At 41.8% G+C, this 24,159-nt stretch overlaps 1 protein-coding gene across 13 annotated transcripts in view; it reads left to right on the forward strand.

Annotated features, from left to right (window-relative positions):
• RBM6 (RNA binding motif protein 6) overlaps positions 1–24,159 on the forward strand; it is a 105,136-nt gene that overhangs the window by 70,275 nt on the left and 10,702 nt on the right. For 12 of the 13 annotated variants that reach the window (XM_049640501.1, XM_049640507.1, XM_049640500.1 and 9 more), the window contains 7 exons: positions 12,561–12,635; positions 18,932–18,992; positions 20,804–21,079; positions 21,902–22,062; positions 23,091–23,188; positions 23,862–23,904; positions 23,980–24,061. In XM_049640501.1, coding sequence (XP_049496458.1) covers positions 12,561–12,635; positions 18,932–18,992; positions 20,804–21,079; positions 21,902–22,062; positions 23,091–23,188; positions 23,862–23,904; positions 23,980–24,061 — 796 coding nt within the window. Of the gene's footprint in view, positions 1–11,433; positions 11,601–12,560; positions 12,636–18,931; positions 18,993–20,803; positions 21,080–21,901; positions 22,063–23,090; positions 23,189–23,861; positions 23,905–23,979; positions 24,062–24,159 lie in introns of all 13 variants that reach the window. The other variant, XM_049640509.1, reaches the window with a different exon arrangement.

The raw sequence follows: 24,159 nt of genomic DNA on the forward strand, positions 1-24,159 counted from the left end.
GGGGGACACGGGGTGGAGTGGGGGAGAGAGAGAGGGAGGAAGGGAGGGAACATGAGTCTTGAGTAGGCTCCATGCTCAGTACGGAGCCTGACGCAGGGCTCCATCCCACAACCCTGGGATCATGATGGAGCCAAAATCAAGAGTCAGATGCTCAACCAACTGAGCCACCCAGGCACCCTATCACCCTATCACCCTATCACCAGTAATTTCTAAAAGCATCTGTACCAATTAGGATTAGATTGGCTTAAAGAAGTTTCTTTCTTTCTAATGTAAATGAGGTCTAAGCTATCCAGGCTTTCTTCTGTGGTTTCATGGTCCTCAGAGACCCAGACTCCTTCAGTCATGTAGCCCTATCATCCTCAACATATGACCACTTTAAGATGTTTTTTTTCTTTTTAGTATAGTTTTTTATTAAATATCTACATGCCATAGAAATTAATTGAAAACTACCGAAGAAAGTGCAAAATCACTTAATAACTGGTTTTTTGCACCTCGGTCTGTATGAGAAACTCTTATAAGCAAGAAGAAGGTATCTACTAAGTACTTATTACAATACTTATTGCACTGAGCAGTTTTGAGAACAAGAAGAAATTCTTTAACTCTGAAGACTGTTTTATATCTTGTTCATAGATTTGTTAAGCCAAAGTGATGGCTTCAAGATGGCTGCTTGAGTGCTAGTCACCACTTTGACTTGCCAACCAATAGGAAAGAAGCAGGAATGAAAGTGGACATGCCCCCCCTCCCCTTTAAGAATACTGCCTGGACTTTGCACACACGATTATTTATGTCCAGGTGATTAGAATTTAGTCATGGCCACACTTAACTGAAGGGAGCTCTGGGAGACTTCTTTTTTTAAAAAAAAATTTTTTTTTTTTTAACGTTTATTTATTTTTGAGACAGAGGGAGACAGAGCACGAATGGGGGAGGGGCAGAGAGAGGGAGACACAGAATTGGAAACAGGCTCCGGGCTCCGAGCTGTCAGCACAGAGCCCGACGCGGGGCTCGAACTCACGGACCGTGAAATCATGACGTGAGCCGAAGTCGGCCGTTTAACCGACTGAGCCACCCAGGCGCCCCAGGGAGACTTCTTTATTTCAGGTAACCATGTGCTCAGTTGAAAATCAAGGGTTTGGTTCCAAGGAAAAGGAAGCAAATAGGCATTGGGAGACTCCTTGAAGTCTCTTAATTATCCAGAGTAAGAACCAAATTCCAAATTCTTCCAGGTTATAGAATTTTGTTTCTCCAAACCTTAATTATCCTTATAATAATAAAAAGTATATTAAATAATAAAATATATTTAATAAATTTAATTTAAAATGTACATTTCTGTTCTTGTTTTTTTTTTTTTGTTTTTTTTTTAATGTTTACTCATCTTTGAGAGGGAGATAGAGCGAGAGGGAGACAGAATCTGAAGCAGACTCCAGGTACCGAGCTGTCAGCCCAGAGCCCAACATGGGGCTGGAACTCACAAACCGTGAGATCATGACCTGAGCCACACACTTAACCAACTAAGCCACCCAGGCGCCACTCTGTTCTTGTATTCTTTAAAAAAACATGTAGGGGCGCCTGGGTGGCTCAGTTGGTTAAGCGTCTGACTTCGGCTCGGGTCATGATCTCACAGTTTGTGAGTTCGAGCCCCGCATCGGGCTCTGTGCTGACAGCTCGGAGCCTGGAGCCTGCTTAGATTCTGTGTCTCCCTCTCTCTCTGACCCTCCCCCCGTTCATGCTCTCTGTCTCAAAAATAAATAAAAATTTAAATAAATAAATAAATAAAAATAAAAATAAAAAACATGTAGACTTGGGGCACCTAGTCTATGTGCTCAGTCAGTTAAGTGTCTGACTCTTGGTTTTGGCTCAGGTCATGATCTCACTGTTTGCGAGTTCAAGCCCCACATTGGGCTCTGTGCTGACAATGCAGAGCCTGCTTGGGATTCTCTCTCTCCATCTCTACCCCTTCCCTGCTCAAGCTCATGCTCTCTCTCTCTCAAACTAAATAAATAATCTTTAAAAATTTTTTTAAAAACCCACATAGACTGATAGTTAGTAGCTATAGCATATGCTATGGAATAGACCATTGTTGGAATCAGTGTCTAAAGTTTGAATTAAAAAAAAAAAAGAGTTTGAGGGGTGGGAGGGAGGGGAGGGTGGGTGATGGGTATTGAGGGCACCTTTTGGGATGAGCACGGGGTGTTGTATGGAAACCAATTTGACAATAAACTTCATATATTGGGAAAAAAAAAGTTTGAATGTAAGATCGGTAGATCCAGAAGCTAGAAAAGTTGCAGTGTGATAAAAACCATGTTTTACCTTGGCAGCTTTGGATGTAGTTTTTCTCATGAGTTCTTCTGAGTCTTAGATTTATTATAAATATACAGGATTAAAGAAGATAGAAGCAGAATGCCTCTGAAAGCACCAGCATTTCTGCTAGGCCTTTCTTAGCAAGAAGAAGAGTATATGTTGATCTTAACTTATTTCTGGGCTTTTTTACTTTTCTTAAGTGTAGTCCTCTCTGGGTTACATCCAGCTTTGCCTATTATACGTGCTGCTCACAGTGCACTTTATACCTGGTGAACCATCAGCACAGTTGACCTCTGAGCATAAACTTTCTCATTTCCTTCTGTCTGTCTTCACTCCCAGCAGTGTCGAAGAACTCTTTCCATTCTGTAATTTTCCTCTAAGAATTTCAGATAGAGATATGGTTTCCCATTTGTTTAAAAGTATACTTGTTTATTGTCTTTGTGCTTTAAAACATAATCTCCACGAGAGCATCATTAGGTTTTGTTCACTACTGAACTAGTCTAGTCACCACCATGCCTAGTCAGCTGTGAGAAAATATTTTTGTGGATTAAGAATACATATCCTATTCTGGTTAATGTTTTTGGGGGATGAGGAGGTGGTAGGGAAAGGATAAAGGCATTTTTTAAATCTACAAACCTCTAGAAGTCTTCCCACAAGAAGGAATAATCTCAGTACATTGAGTTGAAGTCTTTTGGAGAGGAGCCAGCCACGTGTTACAATGTTGACCATCTTCTTGAACCTCAGATTGGTTTGTATTGCTTAACACATCACTTTTCAACAGGCCAGGACATGAAGTTGGAACTATCTTAGAAAATCTAGGTGTGCAGGCTATTGTGTGTAATAGAAACCTCAAGATGCTTCCGTTTTTTGTTTTTTTTTTTCTTTTCCTAAAGAAGATCTTTTACTGAGACCTATTTAAAACATTTCAGTCTTTAATTCAAATAAACTTCAACTCAGCTGAATGGCTAATCTAGGTAAAGGCTTCATCGTGACAAGAATACACCCCACCCAAAACAATAATAATAATAATAATAATAATAATAATAATAATTCCCGGGGCGCCTGGGTGGCTCAGTCGGTTAAGCGTCCAACTTCGGCTCAGGTCATGATCTCGCGGTCCGTGATTTCGAGCCCTGCGTCGGGCTCTGGGCTGATGGCTCGGAGCCTGGAGCCTGCTTCCGATTCTGTGTCTCCCTCTCTCTCTGCCCCTCCCCTGTTTATGCTCTGTCTCTCTCTGTCTCAAAAATAAATAAACATTAAAAAAAATAATAATTAAAAAAAAAATAATTCCCCACCTACAAAGACATTAAAGTAGGTTCCTGACTAAAGAGGCCTCCTAACACTGCTCAAGGATGGCCCTTTTTAAATATTTCTTTCCCAGTTTTTATTTATTTTTTCTTTTTTTCTTTTTTAATGTTTATTTTTGAGAGAGAGAGTGCACGAGCAGGGGAAGGGCAGAGAGAGAGGGAGACACAGAATCCAAAGCAGTCTCCAGGCTCTGAGCTGTCAGCACAGAGCCGATATGGGGCTCGAACTCATGAACTGTGAGATCACGACCTGAGCTGAAGTCAGACGCTTAACTGAGCTGCCCAGGCGCCGCCCCCCCCACCCCCGCTTTTTTTTGTTTTAATGTTTATTTCTTTTGAGAGAGAAAGAGAGCATGCTAGCGGGGGAGGGACAGAGAGATTGAGAGAGAATCCCAAGCAGGCTCCATGTTCAGCGCAGAGTCTGACATGGGGGCTCAGTCTCACGACTGACCTGAGTTGAAATCAAGAGTCAGACACTTAACCAGCTGAACCACCCAGGAGCCCCTCTTCCCAGTTTTTCTTATAAAAAAGAGAAATTTTCAATTATATGATCACTTGGTTAATTTTGACAACCTTTATTTATTTTTAAATGTTTATTTTGAGAGAGAGAGAGCATGTAAACGTGAGAGGGCCAGAAAGAGAGGAAGAGAGAGAATCCCAAGCAGGCTTCATATTCAACTCAGAGCCATATGTGAGGTTCTTTCCCACACCCATGAGGTCATGACCTGAGCCAAAACCAACAGTCAGAAGCCCAACCTACTGAGCCACCCAGGCGCCCCAATTTTGATCTCCTTTAAACAGGTATAAAGGATGTCTTTTATTTATTTATTTTTTTAATGTTTATTTATTCTTGAGAGAGAGACAGCGCATGAGTGGGAGAGGGGCAGAGAGAGAGGGAGACACAGAATCTGAAGAAGGCTTCAGGCTCTGAACTGTCAGTACAGAGTTGGACACTTAACCGACTGAGCCACCCAAGCTCCCCAGGATGCCTTTTAATACACTGGATAGTATATCTTAGCTCTGAGGGTGTTTAAAGGTATTCAAGGGTTAAGGCTGTATTAGATTTTCAGAGCATACAAGTCTGATCAGGGAGAGTTTCTTGATTGCTGAGGGCTCTGCCTTTGTAGCACTTGGCAGCAACTCTAGCTGAGACATTGTTAGAGACCTCTTAGGTTTGTGTTCTCTCAAATTCATAGATTACCTGAGATTTCTGCCCTGTGCAGAGATCATTCCCTCATTCTCAGTGTGTACCTGCTGCAATAGCAGCTATTATATAGCTCAGTAAATGTTGCTTCCTCAGTGGTCTAATTTGACTTGAGCTTGCCTTACATGTGAAAAGCTACCCCTCGTTTTTATTATGAACTGAAGTGAAGTTTGATAATTCTGTTATTTGCAAGTGAGAATGAGTAGACCAAAAAGGATTAGGCACTTAATCGTTTGTCCCGTTGGACCTTTTCTGACTCAGAGCTTCCATTCTTAGTCTTACAGCAGCTGTCAAGAGTGGCATTGGGTCTGTAGTGCTTTTTTTTTTTTTTTTTTTTTTTTTTTATTGTTTGTTTGTTGTTGTTGTTGTTTTCTTTAGTAATCTCTATACCCAACATGGGTCTGGCTCAGACTCACAGCCCCAAGATCAGGAGTCGCATATTATTCCAGCTGAGCCAGCCTGATTCTGTACCTTGGATCTGTAACTTTTTGCCTAAGAAAAAAAGAATGGTGGGTGTTTACCGACCTAAAGTGGCAATTGAACATTGTGTATTCACAAGTCTGGCACTGTATTTTATTCATCTTTTCAGGACATTGTTTCTGCAGAAAGTATGTCAGCAGGGCTTTCTGAAATGTCTGAGCAAGGACACTGAAAGCAAAGAGACTAATAGAGGCAGTCTTCAAGAAGCTAAGGTTCTTGGGTGGGAGGTAGCAGTAGAAATAATGTTTTCAATGGGAGGCCGGAAGAAGAGCTGCTGGCTCTTTGGGGGATACCTGGGGAACACTCTGTAGCCTTCGTGGTGGCCTCAGGTGTGATCTGCAGTGACTTAAGACTTGTGGGCCTCTCTTGGCTTTTCCTCCCACCTCCCAGCATGAGCTCTGCATACAGAAAAAGAAATGAGAAATGTTTTGATTATGTTACTCAATAAACAAAATAAGAAACTTTACATTTACCACAATGATTTTAGAAACTCCCTTTTACTTCCCCTACAGTGACTTGATTTAGAGCCCTAGACATTGAAGCATAACTATATGTTTAATTTAGGGTCCACTTTTTCCAGAGAAATGAGCAGGGGGAGCTAGAGCAATAGTCATCTCAGGATATGAAAGAGTGTTTATATATATGGTGTTCTATTATTCAGCAGTGTGGGGAGAAAATGTCCCTAACTGCAGTAGGCAGAGAGCCCCTCTTTTATCTGGGACTAAAACCTCTGCTCTGCATACCTCACAATTTTTTTAGGGTTAGTTGAGAAAATCGTTAGGAAGGAACAATCTGTATCTTGTTTCTGTATCTGTTCTACTTTATGAGTACTTTGATTTCATCACAATGCAATTGAAACCAAGTGAGAAAACAAGTGGAGGTTATAGAAACCTGAATTCTGAAGGGAATTCTGAGGATTATCAATAAGATCTGTTCCAATGTGATCTTCTACTTCCATTAAGAATTTTTTGGAAATAAGTTATTGATTAACCAGGGAAATTGTTTAACTAGACTGAGGTCCTTATCAACATTGAATGAAATATTACTTTAAAACATACACAATTCTAACAAAATGAAATTTTCAAAAATGTTTGCAGTTTAGTGGTTCACAATTATTCAGTTATTGTAAGTACCAGTTGCTGGATCTAGTAATAATTTCTTTATAGCAATATGTTTGTGGTGAAGGAGTTTGCTGAGTGCCCCATCCATCTACCTGGTCTCAGCCTCTGCCAGGAGCCTCACCTTCTCCCAAGGAAAGAAAAGACTTTTGGCTGTTTTGATTATTTACTTATTTGCTTACTCATGTATTTGTTTTTATTTTGCATCTTTATTTTTGACTCAGATGACTCTTAGAATAGGAGAGTTTTGTGGATCCCTTGGTAAGCAAGTCTTCCTTAAGTCTTCTGAGGAGCTAAGTTGTTGAATTACCTCCAAGACTGTAGATTACTGGTTTTCTTTCATAATTACAAGAGGCGTTTTCTAGAAGAACTGGGATCTTAAAAATACACCAAAGACTGGGGGGCGCCTGGGTGGCCCAGCCTGACTCTTGATTCGGCTCGGGTCATCCAAGGGTCATGGGATCGAGCCCCGTGTTGGGCTCCTTGTGGAGCATGGAGCCTGCTTGAAATATTCTCTCTCTCTCTCTCTCTCTCTCTCTCTCTCTCTCTCTCTCACCCCCTCTCCCTCTCTCTCTCTCTCTCTCTCTCTCTCTCGCCCCCTCTCCCTCTCTCTCTCTCTTTCTCTGTCTCCCTCTCCCCCCGCCCCATGCCCCTGTTCCCCACCCATGCGCGCGCTCTCTCTCTCTCTCTCTCTCTCTCTCTCTTTATTTAAAAAAAAAAAAAAAAAATGCACCAAAGACTATCAGGGAATGGTGATGAAGGGGGTGGAATATGTTTTTAGCACCAGATACTTTTGCAATAATCAAGTTGCTCTATGTCAGGGCCTGGTCGAGAGTGTATTGTATTCCTGGTACAGAGTTCATCTTGAGACCCTGACTTTGCTGAGCCTGGTGGATTGGGCTGAGTGAAACACAGGCCAGCCATATTGCTTCAGAGAGCACAAATAAGGTTTTAGCAAGATGCTGGTTGTGTCCTCTTAGGAAATGATAGATAAACTGGTCTGGTAGTGAAATATATATTTTAGGAAGCGTTTTAGAAAAAAAAATTGTGCTTACATCTAGACAAGAAAAGATATCAAGATGAAGTAGCAGCTGAGACTGCAATGTCTTCTTGCCCCTCAACTTTTTAGAAAAACTTTTAATTTTTAAAGATTTTATTTTTGTTTAAATAATCTCTGCACACAATGTGGGCTTCAGACTAACGCGCCTGAGATCAAGAGTCACATGCCCTACTTACTGAGCCAGCCAGGCACCCCAATCTTGTCCCTCAACTTTAAATTGGACCCTGAAGTGGGATTCTGTTTCCAGTGGAGATCTCATCAGGGCCTCATCTCCTGGCTGCTCAGAGGGGCACTTAGACCCTGTTCTTTGAAAACCCAGTCTAGCAGAGGGTATGGAGATCACTGGACAGAACTCCTACAGAGTTGTCACAGAGCATTTCTTCTTTGAATTTCTACCTCTACTTACCTCCTTCCTCCCTTTCCTCCTTCTGTCTCATTTTGGTTTTGGCCTTTGGAAATACTAAGTTTTATAAAATGTTTGAACTAGAGCATATCCTTGCACTAGAAAAATTGATCCTGTCTGCTTTGCAAAAGATTTCTATAAAAACTACACTTTTATACTAAGGGGAATGACATACATCTGTTTTTAAACCGTTTTGTTCCTCTTGCTGTATTCTTTCTGTGGGACCATTTGATTGCTAGGTGGTTGAAACTGCTGGTAGCAGCTACTTACTACCAACTGTCTTTGTCTTAGGCTTGTGCCTAAAGTAATTGTAGTGCTTTCAGAACGTAAAGACCACTTGAGCAGGCCATTTGGGGGGGGTTGGCAACACAGTCAGGAAGCAGGGTCTTTACGACAGTCTCTCTAAAAAGTCCCTATGGGGCCATTGCCTGCAAATTTCTTTAGACTTTATGCATCTTTTCATCAGAAGCCACCTTTCATGTGTCAACTATTATAAGATGGCTGACTCCCTGGAAGCTTAAAAACAAAGAAAAACAGTATGGCAAAAAGAAAACCCGACTTTTGGTTCTATATGTGTTGCTAACTAGCTCTGTAACCTTGGGCAAGCTGTTCCGTGTATCCCAGCCATTCTTTCCCATGTGGAAATAAGTTCTATATATGCCCTACTTGTGAGGATTGAGCAAGGTGACATTTATGAAGAATGCCTTTGTAAACTGTAATTGCCTTGTGAATAAAGATTACTATCTCTGATAAACAGTACCAGTTCTCAGCCACCAGTAACCTGATTCTCTCATCCCGTGTTTGGAAGAAGCACAAATCTACGAGGAGGGATTGCTGATGTTTCAGTGTGAGTTGTACACAAGGCTCACATACTTTCTCCCTGCCTTTTGATCCTGTCTCTCTCCACGCTTTAGCGGGATACCAGTTCTCCCGCACAGCAGCCATGCTGTCAGTACAGTGTGACTAGGACTGCACTTGTATTGGAGATCTTCAACACACATGCCGAGCTGCTGGCCAGAAATGTTCTTCCCCTTCCCATGTGCTCTTGTACCTCCCCAGTACCTTAAGAATTCTTGGGGCTTGGTTATAAGCCAGGTGAACCATGTGGTAGATTCTTATTTAATTCTCTGACCCAAGTCCTTTCCACAGGTTGACAGTCACAAAATGAAGTTATGAGTGAAGTCTCTGGGAGCAGCAGCTGAAAAAGGAAATGGAAATGATTGTGTTGAGTTCAGCAGCCCTCAGACCCAGAGTGTGCTCTTGTCTAGTGTCCCTGAGGTGGAGAATAAGGACTTGCTTTACTCTCCAGGAGTGCAGTTGTCTCTAGCTTCCTGCAGCTTCACGTTAAAACCCCTTGAGATTATAGTTAAGAACATCTCTAGATGACTTTGTCAAGTGAGGGCTTTGGTCTTAGAGAATTTTAGCAGGTTTTAATCTAATTTAAGCCCAGTCTAACACTACTGAGAAAGGAGGTGTCTTTGGTTTTACTTTCAAATGTAAAATTTGACATTTCCTCTTCTTTGGGAGCCAGACGTGGTTAGTTAGACTCGTGGTCTTCATGGTACCTTTGCCTTAGTGGCTTAATAATTAAAACTCAATAATTCAAATGATGAATAAAAGCCCTAATGTGTGAAGATGGTAGATGATAGACAATTAAAAGTAGACAACCAAAAAGTGATGAAATCATTTTTAATGACTTATTATTTTTTACTTATTAATATTTATCTAAATTTTTACTAACCCAACTCCCCACAGTTTGCTTCCTTAGGAGACACTGGCAGATTTGTACGCAGTCTGAAGAAAGGGCCTGGCCACAGGATAGGGAGGGGTATAGTGTATATCACACCTGTGCTTGGTTTATTTGGGCAGACTAAGTGTGATAGCAGCTGGGGAATCAATCCTAGATAAACCTGATTGTTCTCATTCACATGATTTCTGTGTCTGTTTATTCTTATTAAAACAATTGGCTGTTCTTCAATAGTGATGTTAAAACCATTTCATATTCTTTAGCAGTGGTCTCCTCTGGCAGCTTTATGTCTTGCCGTGTGCAGGTTGAAAAGAAAGAGTCGTCCTAGCTGTAGAGGACTCTGAGGAATTGGGAATCATTGCCTTTGTAACACATGAGGTGAAGGCAGTCTTCCTAAAGTTGATATGCTAATGAGTGCTCCTGGCAGGAGGAGTTTCCTACCCTGGACAGAAAGTCATCCGTGGTTCTTGGAGTCACATATTTGTTACCCTGGAAGTATAAAGGCTCTTTGCCTTAGAAATTCCTGAGTCTACTGATGCCTCAAGTGGTAAAATCAAAATTTGCAATTGACTGTATTCACAGTAGTGCCTTGTTCTGCAGCACCGTTCACTCTTCGAATGGCAGCCCACACATTTTGTGGATTGGGTGTACAGATGCACACTACGACAGCAGTACCTCCCTCCAGAGCCACTGTGTGCTAAGCACTTCAGTCTTCCAGGGATGGTTGGATCCATTTAGTCTTTTGTTCATTCCCCAAGTGCTTAAGTTCCTTTTCTATACCAAGTACTGCACTTGGTACGATAATAAAAAGCCAGCAGTATTTAGCCTGGACACTAAGATCTGGCCCAGCAATTGACAACTAACATTAAGTGCTATCATGAAGATATAGGTTCTGATGTGTGGTGACCATTTCCTGTGAACGGTTTAGTCTTTTAGTAGATTGAAATGGGTTGTGAAATATTATATTAACCTGTCAAGCAAATGAGGTGAAGCGAGTGGCATTTTGACCTTGTCTAGTCTCACCTGCTGATTCTAGTCCTTTTTTAGCACTTAGGAGTTGAAATACATTTATTGAGCCCTCACTGTATTCCATTCTAAGCTCTTTACATGTATTAATTTACTTAATCTTCATAACCACCTTATGAAATAGGTACTGTTATCCCTACTTTACAAATGAGGAAACTAAAGAACATGGAAATTAAGGTCCTTGTTAAAGGTCATGAGGTAGAGGCAGGATTCAGATTTAGGGAACCTGATCCAGAGTCCATATTCTTAAATGATGTGATACACTGCCTCTGGGTGGAAGGGTACCATCTTGACCAACCTCCTGTATGGGTAGAGCTTGGCAGAGTGATAGTTCCCTGACCTTCTGTGCCTGCAGAGTTTTGCTCTTTCCTGGATTGGTTTCTGAGAGCAGATTGCTTGTGCCTAATACAGAACAAGAGATGATGAATGCTGCAGGAGGTCCCTTATCTACAGCCCCACATGTGAATCTGGCTCTACCTTTCACCATCTGGATGACCTTGACTCTGAGCATGTTTCCTCATCTGTAAAGTGGAGATAATGTTATTTTATGGGATCATTTAGGGGATTAAATAAAATAACATACTCAACAGTTCCTGGCTCTGAGTAAATGCCTAATAAACGTTAGCAAATTTTTATTGCCATCATCCTCTAACCTTGAGAATGAGCCAAGAAACAATTTCTCAGAGACCAGATTCTAGGACCTAGGTAGGTGGGCAGATTTCCTTTGGTTTTGACAAGACAATAATTTTATTCTATGTATTTCTCTTGACTCTTTTGGTGTGAAAAGCAGAGAGGTAAAGCATTATTTGACAGATGTATGGATTCAAGCAAGAAACTGAGGTCCAATTGCAAAGAAATGCCTTGTAGAACTCAGAGCCCTGTCTGAGGAGACACAGAGGACCCTAGAGGGCGGAGAATGAACACAGCGCAGGGGCTAGTTCCAGAGTCGCATTCTCGGTTAGTTCACTTACCAGTGTGGGTGAGGGTCTCTTGTCAGTAGGCAGAGATTTTTTTCCTCTACTCTAACACGTGTCTGCTGGCTAGTGTTTATTAAAACTTAACTTTTTCTTAATATGAAATAGAATTTGTGACTTTTCTAAAATGCAGAGGCAAAGGAACTCTGTTAACTGCAGGCTTACTGATCCCCTTTCCCCACCTGTTCCTGTGCCAGACTTCCCCAAAGTGCTTATTTGCCAATGGTTGCTCCTCAGATCTCATGGCTAGCTCACTCCGTAGGCTCCAAGCCAGAGTGATGCTGCTGCCACCACTGCCGCCAACACCTCTGCTGCCACCACCAGCCATTCAGGTTCCTGCCATAAGGATGTGACCTGCCGTGAAGCTTTCACCTTTCTCCTTTCTGCCTGTCATTGGGGTTGTGCCTCTTTTCCTGGTGCTTTTTGCCATGTGGCCAGTGTTCCAAAGAAAGTTTTCAGGCACCAAAGTTAAGAGCCCTACCTACCTCTCCCAAGGAGATTTTTGAGTTAGCCATGGAAAAAGAAGACAATTGAGAGGGCTCTTGTGCCTCTGTGCTGCAGAAGGAAGAGTTTGCTTCTTGATAGTGTGCTAGCGCCAAGCCAGGTGGGGGAGACTTGCTGGGACTCATGTGCAAGTGTACTACATGACCTCTGGAGAAGTAGACTGGGCCTATCCTGCCCAAGGACAGCACCCTGACCCACAGGAGCCAAGGCTGAAGACTGATATCACCTTCTGCCACGCCCTTTCCTTAAGCTTAAGCTTAAGCTTGCTCTGCCACACTGCCCCAAGTCTGTGGCTTAAAACAGCCATTTCCTTTTGTTGATGAATAGGCCACTCTTTGTAGAATGTTTCAGCTTGGGGACTGGAAAGGCTGTCTGTGCCTTCCTGTCTCTCTGTTTCTCTGAGGGTTGACGTTGATGGCTTCTGTCTTTGTCTTCACAGGGAACTCTAATGATCCATGACAAAGAGGTCATCCTTGAGTATATATCAGGCCCGGACTTTTGGTACTGCAAACGGGTAAGTGCCTGGAATTCCGTTCCTTAGAAGTAAAGATCCAGCATCATAGCTCCTCTGTGTCTCCAGGAGTGCTATCTGGTAGTATGCATTGCTGAGCACTGAGCTCTTCTTCCTTAGTTCAGATGAACTGAGGGTCAGAGCAAGGTCAGCCACCATTCCTGCTTCCCAGGCTGCTGTCTGTGGCCGTAGAGGGTTCTGGGTCTATTGGCCTCTTGGAGGCACCTTCTCAAGGGACATATGCCATGCTTTTCTATTGATGATGAACTAAAAGCAGTGCCTTGACTTACAACCTCTCCTTGGTTACCCTTCCTGGGGGTGGTTACAGGGGAATTACTGTTTTGAAAGGCTGGTTCTGTGGGAGTTATATATTTTTTGGATATTAAAGGGTTTCCAAGGATATGGAACTTTAGGTACTGTGGCATCATACCTCTGTTAAACTCTAATATTCTTCTCGAAAGGCATATTTAAAGATTTTAGGCCATACTCTTCTTAGAAGTCTAGCCAGATTGTAAATGAGCATGAAAATAAAATTTGTCATTTTTCATTGCTGCTTAGTTTCAAAAATAATTGTGAAAAATTTACAAAGTTTCAGGGTGTCTGGGTGCCTCAGTCAGTTAAGCAGCCAACTCTTGATTTTGGCTCAGATCACAATCTCACGGTTTGTGAGTTCGAGCCCTACATCGGGCTCTGTGCTAACAGTGCAGAGCCGGCTTGGGATTCTCTCTCTCTCCTGCTCTCATGTGCATATGCGCTCTCTCTTTCTCTCTCTCTTTCTCAAAATGAATAAACTTTTTTAAAAAGTTACAAAGTTCCTGAACCAGAATTCATTAAAAAGTTCATTATAGAACTTGGTAAAATTCAGTAAAAACTTTAGTTTGACATTTTGTTAATCTCAGTGAAATATAATTTGAATAGCTGTGGTTGTCATCGACCAAAGTATCATATTTCATGATATACTACTTTATGGTGTCATTTTATGAAAACATTTAACTTTTTTAAAAATTGTAATAAAATACACATTAAATTTATCATTTTAACCATTTTAAAACATATAATTCAGTGGCATTAAGTACATTCACAATGTTGTACAACCGTCAACACTATCTAGTTCTAGAACTTTTTCCATAACCTCAGAAAGAAACCCTGTATCTATTAGCAGTCACTCCTCATTCTCTTTTTCCTCACTTCCTAAGAAACCACTAATCTACTTTCTAGCTCTGTGGATTTGCCTATTCCAGATATTTCATCTAAGTGGAATCATGTAGTATGTGGTCTTTTGTGTCTGCCTTCAAACTCAGCATGTTGTCAAGGTTTATCCATGCTGTGGATCAGTACCTCATTCATTTCTAGGCCGAATAATTATTATCTGGCTATACCACATTTTGTTTATCCATTCATCAGTTTATGGACATTTGGGTTGTTTCCACATCTTGTCTATTGTGAATAAGACTGCTGTGAATATACATTCATGTACAGGTTTTTGCTTGAACACACATTTTCAATTCTTTTGGGTATATACCCAGGAATTGTCAGGTCATATGTTACTTTTATGTTTTAACTCTTTGAGGAATCAACAAACTGTTTTCTATAGACGGCATCTGCACCATTTTACATGCCCACCCTCAATAAATGAGAGTTCCAATTTCTGCACAGTCCTTGCCAACATTTGTAATTTTTAACCCCCTTTTAAAAAAAAGATTATTTTTAAGTAATTTCTACACCCAAAGTGGGGCTCTAAATCACAACCCCAAGATCAAGAGTCAGACACTACCAACTGAGCCTGTCAGGCACCCCAACCCTTATTTGATAAATAGCCATCCTGGTGGGTGTGAAATATCTCATGATTTTAACTTGCATTTCCCTGTGACTAATGATGTTGAGCATCTTTTTTATGTGCTTATTGCCACTTATGTATCTTCTTTGGAGAAATGTTTATTCAAGTCCTTTGCCCATTTTTAATGAGTTGTCTTTTTGTTATTAAGTTGTGAAAGTTATTTATACATTTTGGATGTAAAACCCTTATCAGATATGTGATTTGCAAATATGTTCTCCCATCCTGTGTGTTGTCTTTGAATTTCTATTTTATTTTTTTTATTTATTTATTATTTTTTTATTTGTTTATTCATGAGAGAGAGTGCAGACAAGCAGGAGCAAGGGAGAGGGGCAGAGGGAGAGAGAGAATCTTAAGCAGGCTCCACACTCAGCACAGAGCCTGATGCGTAGCTTGATCATGGGTGTCCTGGGAAGCTGAAGTCAAGAGTTGGATGCTCAACTGACTGAGCCACCCAGACGCCCCTGTCTTTCACTTTCTTATAGTGTTTTTTGCATAAAAATTGTGATAAAGTCTAGTTCAGCTGTTTTTTCTTTCGTTGTTTGTCTTTTGGTATCATGAAACCATTGTCAAGTCCAAGGTGATGAAGATTTACCCCTGTTTTCTTCTGAGAATTTTATAGTTTTGGCTTTTATATTTAGATGTTTCATCTGTTTTGAGTTAATTTTTGTTCATGCTGTGCAGCTTCATTCTTTGGCATGTGGGTATCCAGTTGTCCCAGCAGCATTTATTTAATCACTATTCTTTTCCTATTGAGTGGTCTTGCACTCTTGTTGGAAATCAATCGACAGAGGTCTATAGGTTGATTTCTATTGACACTCAATTTTATTCTTTTGATCTATATTTTTTCCTTATGCTAGTACCATGCTGTTTTGATTATTGTAGCTCTGTAGTAAATTTTGGAATTGATAAGTATGTCCTTCAGCTTTGTTCCTTTTTTTCTTTTTTTTTTTTTTTTTTTTTTTTAGAGTTAGAGAAGGCACATGAGCAGGGAAGGGGCGGAGCAGGCGGGGTGGACAGAGGATCTGAAGCAGACCCTACTCTGACAGAGAGCCCGATGTAGCACTTGAACTCATGAGCCATGAGATCATGACCTGGGCCAAAGCTGGACACTTAACCAGTTGAGCCACCCAGGCACCCGATCTTTGTTCTTTCTTAAAATTGTTTTGGCTAGGGGCACCTGGATGGCTCAGTTAAGCAGCCAACTCTTAATTTCAGCTCAGGTCATGATCTCACAGTCCGTGAGTTTGAGCCCTGTGTCGGGCTCTGCCCTGACAGTGCGGCACCTGCCGGAATTCTCTATCTCCTCTCTCTGCCCCTCTCCCACTCATGATTTTTCTCACTCTCTCTCCCTCTCTCTGTCTCAAATAAATAAACATTAAAAAAAATTAAGTAGGGGCGCCTGGGTGGCGCAGTCGGTTAAGCGTCCGACTTCAGCCAGGTCACGATCTCACGGTCCGTGAGTTCGAGCCCCGCGTCAGGCTCTGGGCTGATGGCTCAGAGCCTGGAGCCTGTTTCCGATTCTGTGTCTCCCTCTCTCTCTGTCCCTCCCCCGTTCATGCTCTGTCTCTCTCTGTCCCAAAAATAAATAAACGTTGAAAAAAAAAATTAAGTAAAATTGTTTTGGCTATTCAGGATCTTTTGTAATTCCACATAAATTTAAAGAAAAACTTTTCCATTTCTACAAAAAAAAAAAGACCATTAGGATATTGATAACATTTAACATTTTAATAGTGATTACCTCTACATTTTGAGATTATGGGTGATTCCTCCCTCTTTTATACTTTCTTAATCAGCTATAATGCACAAGTATTATTTATTTCATAATCAGAGTTGGAGGAAGCTAGCATTAAAGGGGCAATTTTGAACTCTGTTTTCTGTTAACTAGCAGAAAACAGATGTTGATATCTGATGTCAAAATTATATAGCTGTTGCCAAAACTATTGCTTGAAAGAGCAGAGTGGCTTGGTTACATTGTCCCCTAAGATGACAAGCCACTTGCTTAGCTATTTCAGGAGTACTTTGTAATTTCTGCGCTGTTTTGGAAGGGTTGAGGGATCAACCCTGCATATGTGACCTTTGTCCTTATGTGGAGTGCACCAACTTTAAAAACAATATTTATAGCAGCATGATTTATAATGGCCCAGGAGTGGAAACAACTGAATGTCCATAACTGATGAATGGATAGACAGACAACATGTGGTACAGCCATACAGTGGAATGCTATTTGGCAATTGAATGAAGTACTGAAACATGTTACAACGTGGATGAACTTTGGAAACACTATGCCAGACACAAAAGACATTATATTGTACTATTCCATGGGACTGGTGAGAATGGGGCCAATGAAGACATTCTAAAGTTAGACTGTAGTGATGGTTGCACTCCCACATATACTGGAAATTACTGGACATGTGAAACAGGTGAAGGTTATGGTACTTAAAAAACCAAGGTGACTGCGGGGGTGGGTGGGAAGGTGGACAAAAACAACCAAGGTTAGGCTTCTGACCTACCACTGACATCTCTTCTGTAATAACAAACAGCCTCCAAATCCTAGTGACTTAAATTGATATACATATTCTTTTTTAAATTTTTTTAATGTTTGTTTTATTTTTGAGAGAGAGACAGAGTGTGAACAGGAGAGAGGCAGAGACAGAGACACAGAATCTGAAACAGGCTCCAGGCTCTGAGCTGTCAGCACAGAGCCCAACGTGAGGCTCGAACTCATCAACTGCGAGATCATGATCTGAGCTGAAGTCAGACGCTTAACTGACTGAGCCACCCAGGCGCCCCACATATTCTTACTTTGAATTACATGTTTGGAGCTATGGGTCATTATTTCAGTTCTCCACAGCCTCTCTTTCTGGGATGCAGGTGGATGGAGCAGTCCCAATGTGGTATTGCTCTCCCCGTGGCTGAGGGAGAGAATGAGAAGCTCGTTCTCACAAAGCGATGACTCTTAGAGCTTCTGCCAGGCCCACTCACACTGTTGGCCAAAGGTGACAATAGAGAGGGGAGGGCAGTCATGTTGCAGAGAGGTACCACAGTCACTTGACAGTAGGCAGGGGCTCTGACACAGAGACGGGAACAACAAAATAATCAATTATAATGACTTTACTCGAGTTACTTACCCTCTCCAAGCCTCAGTTTCATCTTCTACAAAATGAGGAGATAATAGTTGTCCAAATCATTTAAGTGACGATGTGTGAAACAGGCCTGGTACCTGGTGTGTGCTGTTTACTCACTAGTTTCTGCTTCTGTGATTATTGTTCTCTCCTCCATCTGGCATTCCTTACTTGCCCTACAAGGCCCTGCTCAAATAGCAGCATTTTCTTCATGGTTCCTGCTCTTTGGTTTCCTGCCGGTCAGCTCTGTCCTCATACTACTTAGAAGCTCATTGGCAAAAGTTCAGGGTCTTTGGGGTTGGGCAATGTGCTTAACTTTTTATTCATAGGTTCAGACAAGAAGAACTACATTCACATTGCTTCAGTATGTTCCTCCTGTTTTGTTGCCCCTTTTTATTTTTTTTTTTTTAATTTTTTTTTCAACGTTTTTTATTTATTTTTGGGACAGAGAGAGACAGAGCATGAACGGGGGAGGGGCAGAGAGAGAGGGAGACACAGAATCGGAAACAGGCTCCAGGCTCCGAGCCATCAGCCCAGAGCCTGACGCGGGGCTCGAACTCACGGACCGCGAGATCGTGACCTGGCTGAAGTCGGACGCTTAACCGACTGCGCCACCCAGGCGCCCCTGTTGCCCCTTTTTAAAATCAGTGTTTGACTAAGGGGAATTGATAAATGAATTCTCAGTTCCAGCCAAGCCTGGTTGGGGCTGTCATAAGCAGTTCAGAATGAAATGTTGGATGCAGACTGTGAATGGCAATGGCTTTGAGGCAGTAGTATCCTATAAACCATTTAACAGCCAGTTTTCTTTTCTTTTGTTTTTTTTTTTTTAATTTTTAAAAATTGTCTTAATGTTTATTTAGTTTTTTGACAGAGGAAGCTGAGGATGGGCAGAGACAGAGAGGGATAGAGAAATCCCAAGCAGGTTCCGTGCTGTCAGCACAGAGCCTGATGCGGTGCTCGAACTCATGAACTGTGTGAGATCAGGACCTGAGCCAAAACCAAGAGTCGGATGCTTAACCGACTGAGCCACCCAGGCGTCCCTAACAGTCCAATTTTCTTAGTTAAGTTTATTTCCTATAGAAGTCTTTGTTCTGGGCAAAAGCATTTGGGGCTGCTCCAGAGCTAGGTGCCCTGTTGGAAGGCAGCTCTCAAACAGCAGCTCACCAGATTCTGTCTGCCTGCTCTGGTGAATGGGGGGGACGTCAGATTTGTTAGGCTTTATGGTGACCTGGGATATGGTTTCTTTCTTTCATGTTTGGCAGGTACTGTTGTGTTCAATATACATAAGATTTTTAAAAATGCCTTGGGTCAAATTTAAAGTCTTTCCCTTTCCCATGCAGTGTAAGGCCAGCGTAGCTGGGTACCGATCTTCATGTTCACTCTGCAAGTGCCCAAGGGAAGGTGAGTGGTGGCAGAGGTGGTGGTGGTGGCTTCTGTTTTGTGTACTGAGCAAAACAAACTTCATGTTCTCTTTGACTTTAAAGAGTGGTCATCCCTAAATGCAAGTTGATCTATAAAGCCCTTCAAAGTGCATTGTGATCTCTGCCTTCATGTGACCCGTTTCTAAATGATACTGGATGTCAGAGGTCCACCAGGGGAAAGAGCTGGGTTTGCAGGATCCTCACACTGAGGGGGCTAAGTGAGCAGCTGACTAGAGGTCAGTAGTAGTGCTGTTTAGAGTACAGTTAAGGATGTTAAGTTGAGAAAGAGTCCACGCAGCATTAGTCCTAAGCATGTGACCCTTACCCCCACTGCTTTGAAGTTATTGCGAATCATTTTTATCGAAATGCTGTTCTTATTTACACTCTACCTAAACATTTCAGAATCTTCAACAGAAAAATATTTGTTAAGATAACAGTAAAAATATGAACAAGAGAAAATAGGATTGAGAGTGTATGTTGTTTTTATAGAAGGATAAACCTAATAGCTTCTCAGTCCCTGAACTTTAAAGTAAATTTCTGCAGAGAACCTTTAGTTAGACAACCCCCAGGAGTCTGTCAAGGGCATCTGTAGCAACAGTCCTATAGTGGTGACTGTTATGTGCCTGTTTCTGATATTACCCCTTCAGGAGAGCTAGGGCGTGACCATAAAATACAGTTCAGTGTATGGATCCAGGTAGCCTTCTGAAGGACCTGTTGGTTCCAAGTTTAGAACTTAAATGCCTCAAAGAGTTTCTTAGCTGGGATTTTGAGCTGTAGTGGAGAGTTTGCTCCCTAATGAGGACTGTGAATCAGCTGTTCTGAAAATCTTTTAAGGAAGGCCCTACATGCTGTAGAGACCAAACCAACCTCTGAGAAGGTGAGTAAATAACTGAGATTTTTTTAACTTGTATTACTTCAGATTAGGCAAAATTGTGTTTTTTCCCTCAAGAAAGATTTCTTTCTCCATATATTCTAACAAATGAAAGGATGGTTTATAAAAATCCTTGGGTACCATACCACCGAGAGGGCTGAGACGACTTTAACCTGGAAATGTGTAAAGCAGGTATTCGCTAATTGCCTGTCACTGCTATTAAGCAGTCTATATTGCTCCTATAGAATGTCTTTTTTTGAGCCACGTGACTTTCTGTGAACCCTCCAAGACTGAATTAATTGCAAAACTATGCTCCTAGTTAATTGGACTAATTGTCCTGCTATAGAAAGAGATTTGAAGTGAATCAGTTATATTTTGAAGGACATTTGCTCATTATAATTATTTGCATGTGAATGAGCCATATTCAGGTAGTTCTGTTAACTTCCTAGAGAAGAGGGGGCCCACCTATGGTCTTGGAGAATTTGAAGCAGCTGTCATAGTATCATAACACTGGAAGAAGCAAGGCTCCTAGACATAAACATTTGGAAAATATGTTTCTACCAAACTTCTGGCAATAATCATATCTCTGGTAATTTTGTTGCCAAATGTATTCTTATCATTGGTTTTAGTATTCAGGCCCGGAGTCTCATGAAGGATTTCTTATATTTAAATGTTTGGAAAGTAATAGAGAACTCATAAGATGAAATTTTTTCAATAATTGTGTGGTTTCTTTGAAGTATAACATATGCGGACTCATTAGCCTTGTTTAAAATCTGTTAGAGGGCTTTTTTATAGGTATTTCTAAGACTGTTAAAAGCATTCCAATATGAGTATTTGGTGGCAGGTAAGGAGGAATCACAACAGTAGTGTTTTTTGGATGAAACCTGCTGGAGATTCTCTTTCTGTTTCTGTTCCTCTAGTGACAGAGGCCAAGCAAGAATTAGTAACCTATCCTCAGCCTCAGAAAACATCCATACCAGCAGCATCAGAAAAACAACCCAACCAGTCTCCAAGGTCAGGTGATAAAGAATCTGAACCCAAAAAGCGGGAAGAAGGACAAGAACCACGCTTGGGACATCAAAAGAGAGAAGCAGAAAGATACCTGCCTCCTTCTCGAAGGGAAGGGCTTACCTTCCGAAGAGACCGAGAGAAGGAGCCATGGTCTGGGGAGACACGCCAGGATGGGGAGAGCAAAAGTAAGTGGTTTGTCAGGGGGTGTACTAGATTTTGACTACCTCAGTTGGAATTTAGATGGTCTGTTTTGTGGCTGGGGACCAGCTCTTTCCCACACCCTATTAAAACTGCTCACCTTATGGTGGAGGCTCTTGCTTTCTGCAGGCCTTGCCATACCAGTCAAAGGAATCTATATCCTCCAAATAGCAAGTTGCTATTCAAATTTCTGAGTATTGGTGAAGAAATGTTTGAAGTATATGACCAACGTTGTTTTATAGAATCAGCCTTGCTAGAGCAGAATGGCATCTGTAGTGTAAAAAGAACAATCAAGGGCACCTGGGTGGCTCAGTCAGTTAAAGCTTTCGACCTCAGCTCAGGTCATGATTTCACAGTTCAGGAGTCAGAGCCTCGCATCTGGCTTTCTGCTGTCAGGACAGAGCCCACTTCAGATCCTTTGTCCCCCTTTCTCTCTGCCCCTCCCCTGCTCACGTGTGTGTGCATGCGTGCACATGTGCGCTCTGTCTCTCAAAAACAAACATTTTTAGGGGCACCTGGATGGCTCAATCAGTTAAGTGTCCAACTTCAGCTCAGTCGTGATCAAGTTCATGGGTTTGAGCCCCGCATCAGGCTCTGTGCTGACAGCTCAGAACCTGGAACATGCTTCAGATTCTGTGTGTGTGGGTGTCTCTCTCTCTCTCTCTGTCCCTCTTCTGCTCATGCTCTCTCTCTCTCAAAAAATGAAATGAAACAAACATTTTTTTAAAAAGACAATCGGGCTTTGAGGGCTTTGAAAATTAACCTTTCTCTTTCTTTGCTCCTTTCCCATTTGTGCATGGTTCGTTCAGCAATCATGCTAAAACGCATCTATCGGTCTACTCCACCTGAGGTCATAGTGGAAGTGCTAGAGCCCTACGTCCGCCTTACTACTGCCAATGTCCGTATCATCAAGAACAGAACCGGCCCCATGGGCCACACTTACGGCTTTATTGACCTTGACTCCCATGCGGTAAGTTTGCTCTGCTTTGGAATAGCCAAGGGACAGCTGGCTATAGAATCCTTAAGGATATTTGAGGGGCTTCTTTATCGTTGGAATACTCATGTACTATCTGTCATCACAACCCCCCTTGTTCTTTCCTTTGGGTTTAATGCTCACTCAGATGAAGGGACTATCCTTTTAAAGTTAGAATTCTTGAATGTTTTTCCAAATCTGGTTTTGTTTTATGGCATTTACAATGTCCAATTAAAATAACATGAGAACTGGGGTGCCTGGGTGGCTCAGTCAGTTAAGCGTCTGACTCTTGATTTTGGCTCAGGTCATGATCTCCCAGATCGTAAGTTCAAGCCCTGCATCAGCACAAAGCCTGCTTGGGAGTCAGTCTCTCTCTCGCTGTCTGCCCCTTCCCTGTTCACGTGCGCCCACTGGCACACTCTGGATGGATGGATGGATGGATGGATGGATGGATAGATAGATAGATAGATTCCTCACAAGTAACTACGTTCTTATGTTACCTATGTACTGAACCTTTCAAGATTTAGTGAATTTTCTTGTTTCTGAAATTTGTTTTGCTTAGCCATAGATGGTCTTATATTTGATGGTAATAGGACAGTTCCCTCTTTTCCTCAGAATGTTGCTTTAATAGATTCTTGTGGTTTGAATTTTTAGTTGTGGGGCCTTCTATCTAATATTGTGAAGGTAGTAATGAAAATCATTGGTATTTCTTAGATTTCATGCTCAGAAATCATAAGGGACTTTGTAAACTGGATCTGATGCAATGACAATTGCAGAAGAGAATTTGAATTTGAATTTCTGATATCAATACCAGAGAAACTGGTGTCTACTGTGACCACTATTCTGATCAACACTTCATCAAGACTTGCCTGTTTTTGCCAGTGTGCTCTTACTATTACAGTTATGACCAGAACGTAATGTTCAGTACATTTTTCTTTTGAGAAGGAAAATCCATGTTCAGTTCTCTTTCAGAGGACATGGACTTTTCTCTCTCCCTGTGCTGAAATGTATCTTTGGTTCCCCAGGAAGCTCTTCGTGTAGTGAAGATCTTACAGAACCTTGATCCGCCATTTAGTATCGATGGGAAGATGGTAGCTGTAAACTTGGCCACTGGAAAACGAAGGTAAGGCAGAGGAGTGGGCCTCCTTTGTGATTCCCCTACTCAGGTTTTTGGGAGGAAACTGATAAAAGGCAGAGATAGTAAGACATGGTATCTTCTGATATGGGTTGCTTCAGATACGTATGCGTGTTTTCTTTTTCTGAAGCTTGCCTTATTCTGACTCTAGATTTTTTTTTTCTCCCCCTTAAATAGCACTACTAGATACTTTAGTCCCTTTCCTCTTCACTGCCTGGTATCTTTGGGTCTCAAATGATGATACTGTCTTGGATGTGCGGAAAAATCTTGATATATCCTTGCCCCTTGGAATCCTAAGAAAATGATGTCCTGACGCCCCACTTCCCTGGCCCTGTTCATATACTCCCACAGTACTAGGAAACGTAATTCCTCTTTACTCCTATATTTATCTTGCCCCAGGAGTGGTAACTGGGAAGTGGCTGTGTTGGAAAGGCAGGCTTACAGGGATGGAGCAGATCTTGCTCTAGCACCCTCACTTCCTTTGCTCTTTTGCTTCAGCAGTGGCTTTGTAGGAGCCTCCATACTGCCAGGCCTGCTTGCTGTCTGGGTTGGTAGCTTTCCCTGCAAAATGGGGGAAAGAACGTTTCTTGGCAAATCTGTAGGCAGTCCTCAGGGATTTTTTTGGTAGCAGACTCAAGACCTGTTGTATTATTTGTTACAGAAATGATTCTGGGGACCATTCTGACCACATGCACTACTATCAGGTAGGCGTCAGCAGTTGGGGAGTACTCTGAGAGCTATCAGAAGTTCCATAATTTTAACTTGCCTTTCTGTGATAGGGTAAAAAGTATTTCCGAGATAGGAGAGGAGGAGGCAGAAATTCAGACTGGTCTTCAGATACAAATCGACAAGGACAACAGTGTAAGTGACTTGTTTTATTTCTTTTGGTCTTTTTGGCTTGACTACTCATTAATTGAAATCTTTGTAGTCACAAAGTTAGCAAGAGATACTGTTGACTG

This window comes from Panthera uncia, chromosome A2, assembly GCF_023721935.1.
Source record: "Panthera uncia isolate 11264 chromosome A2, Puncia_PCG_1.0, whole genome shotgun sequence".
Lineage (NCBI taxonomy): Eukaryota > Metazoa > Chordata > Mammalia > Carnivora > Felidae > Panthera > Panthera uncia.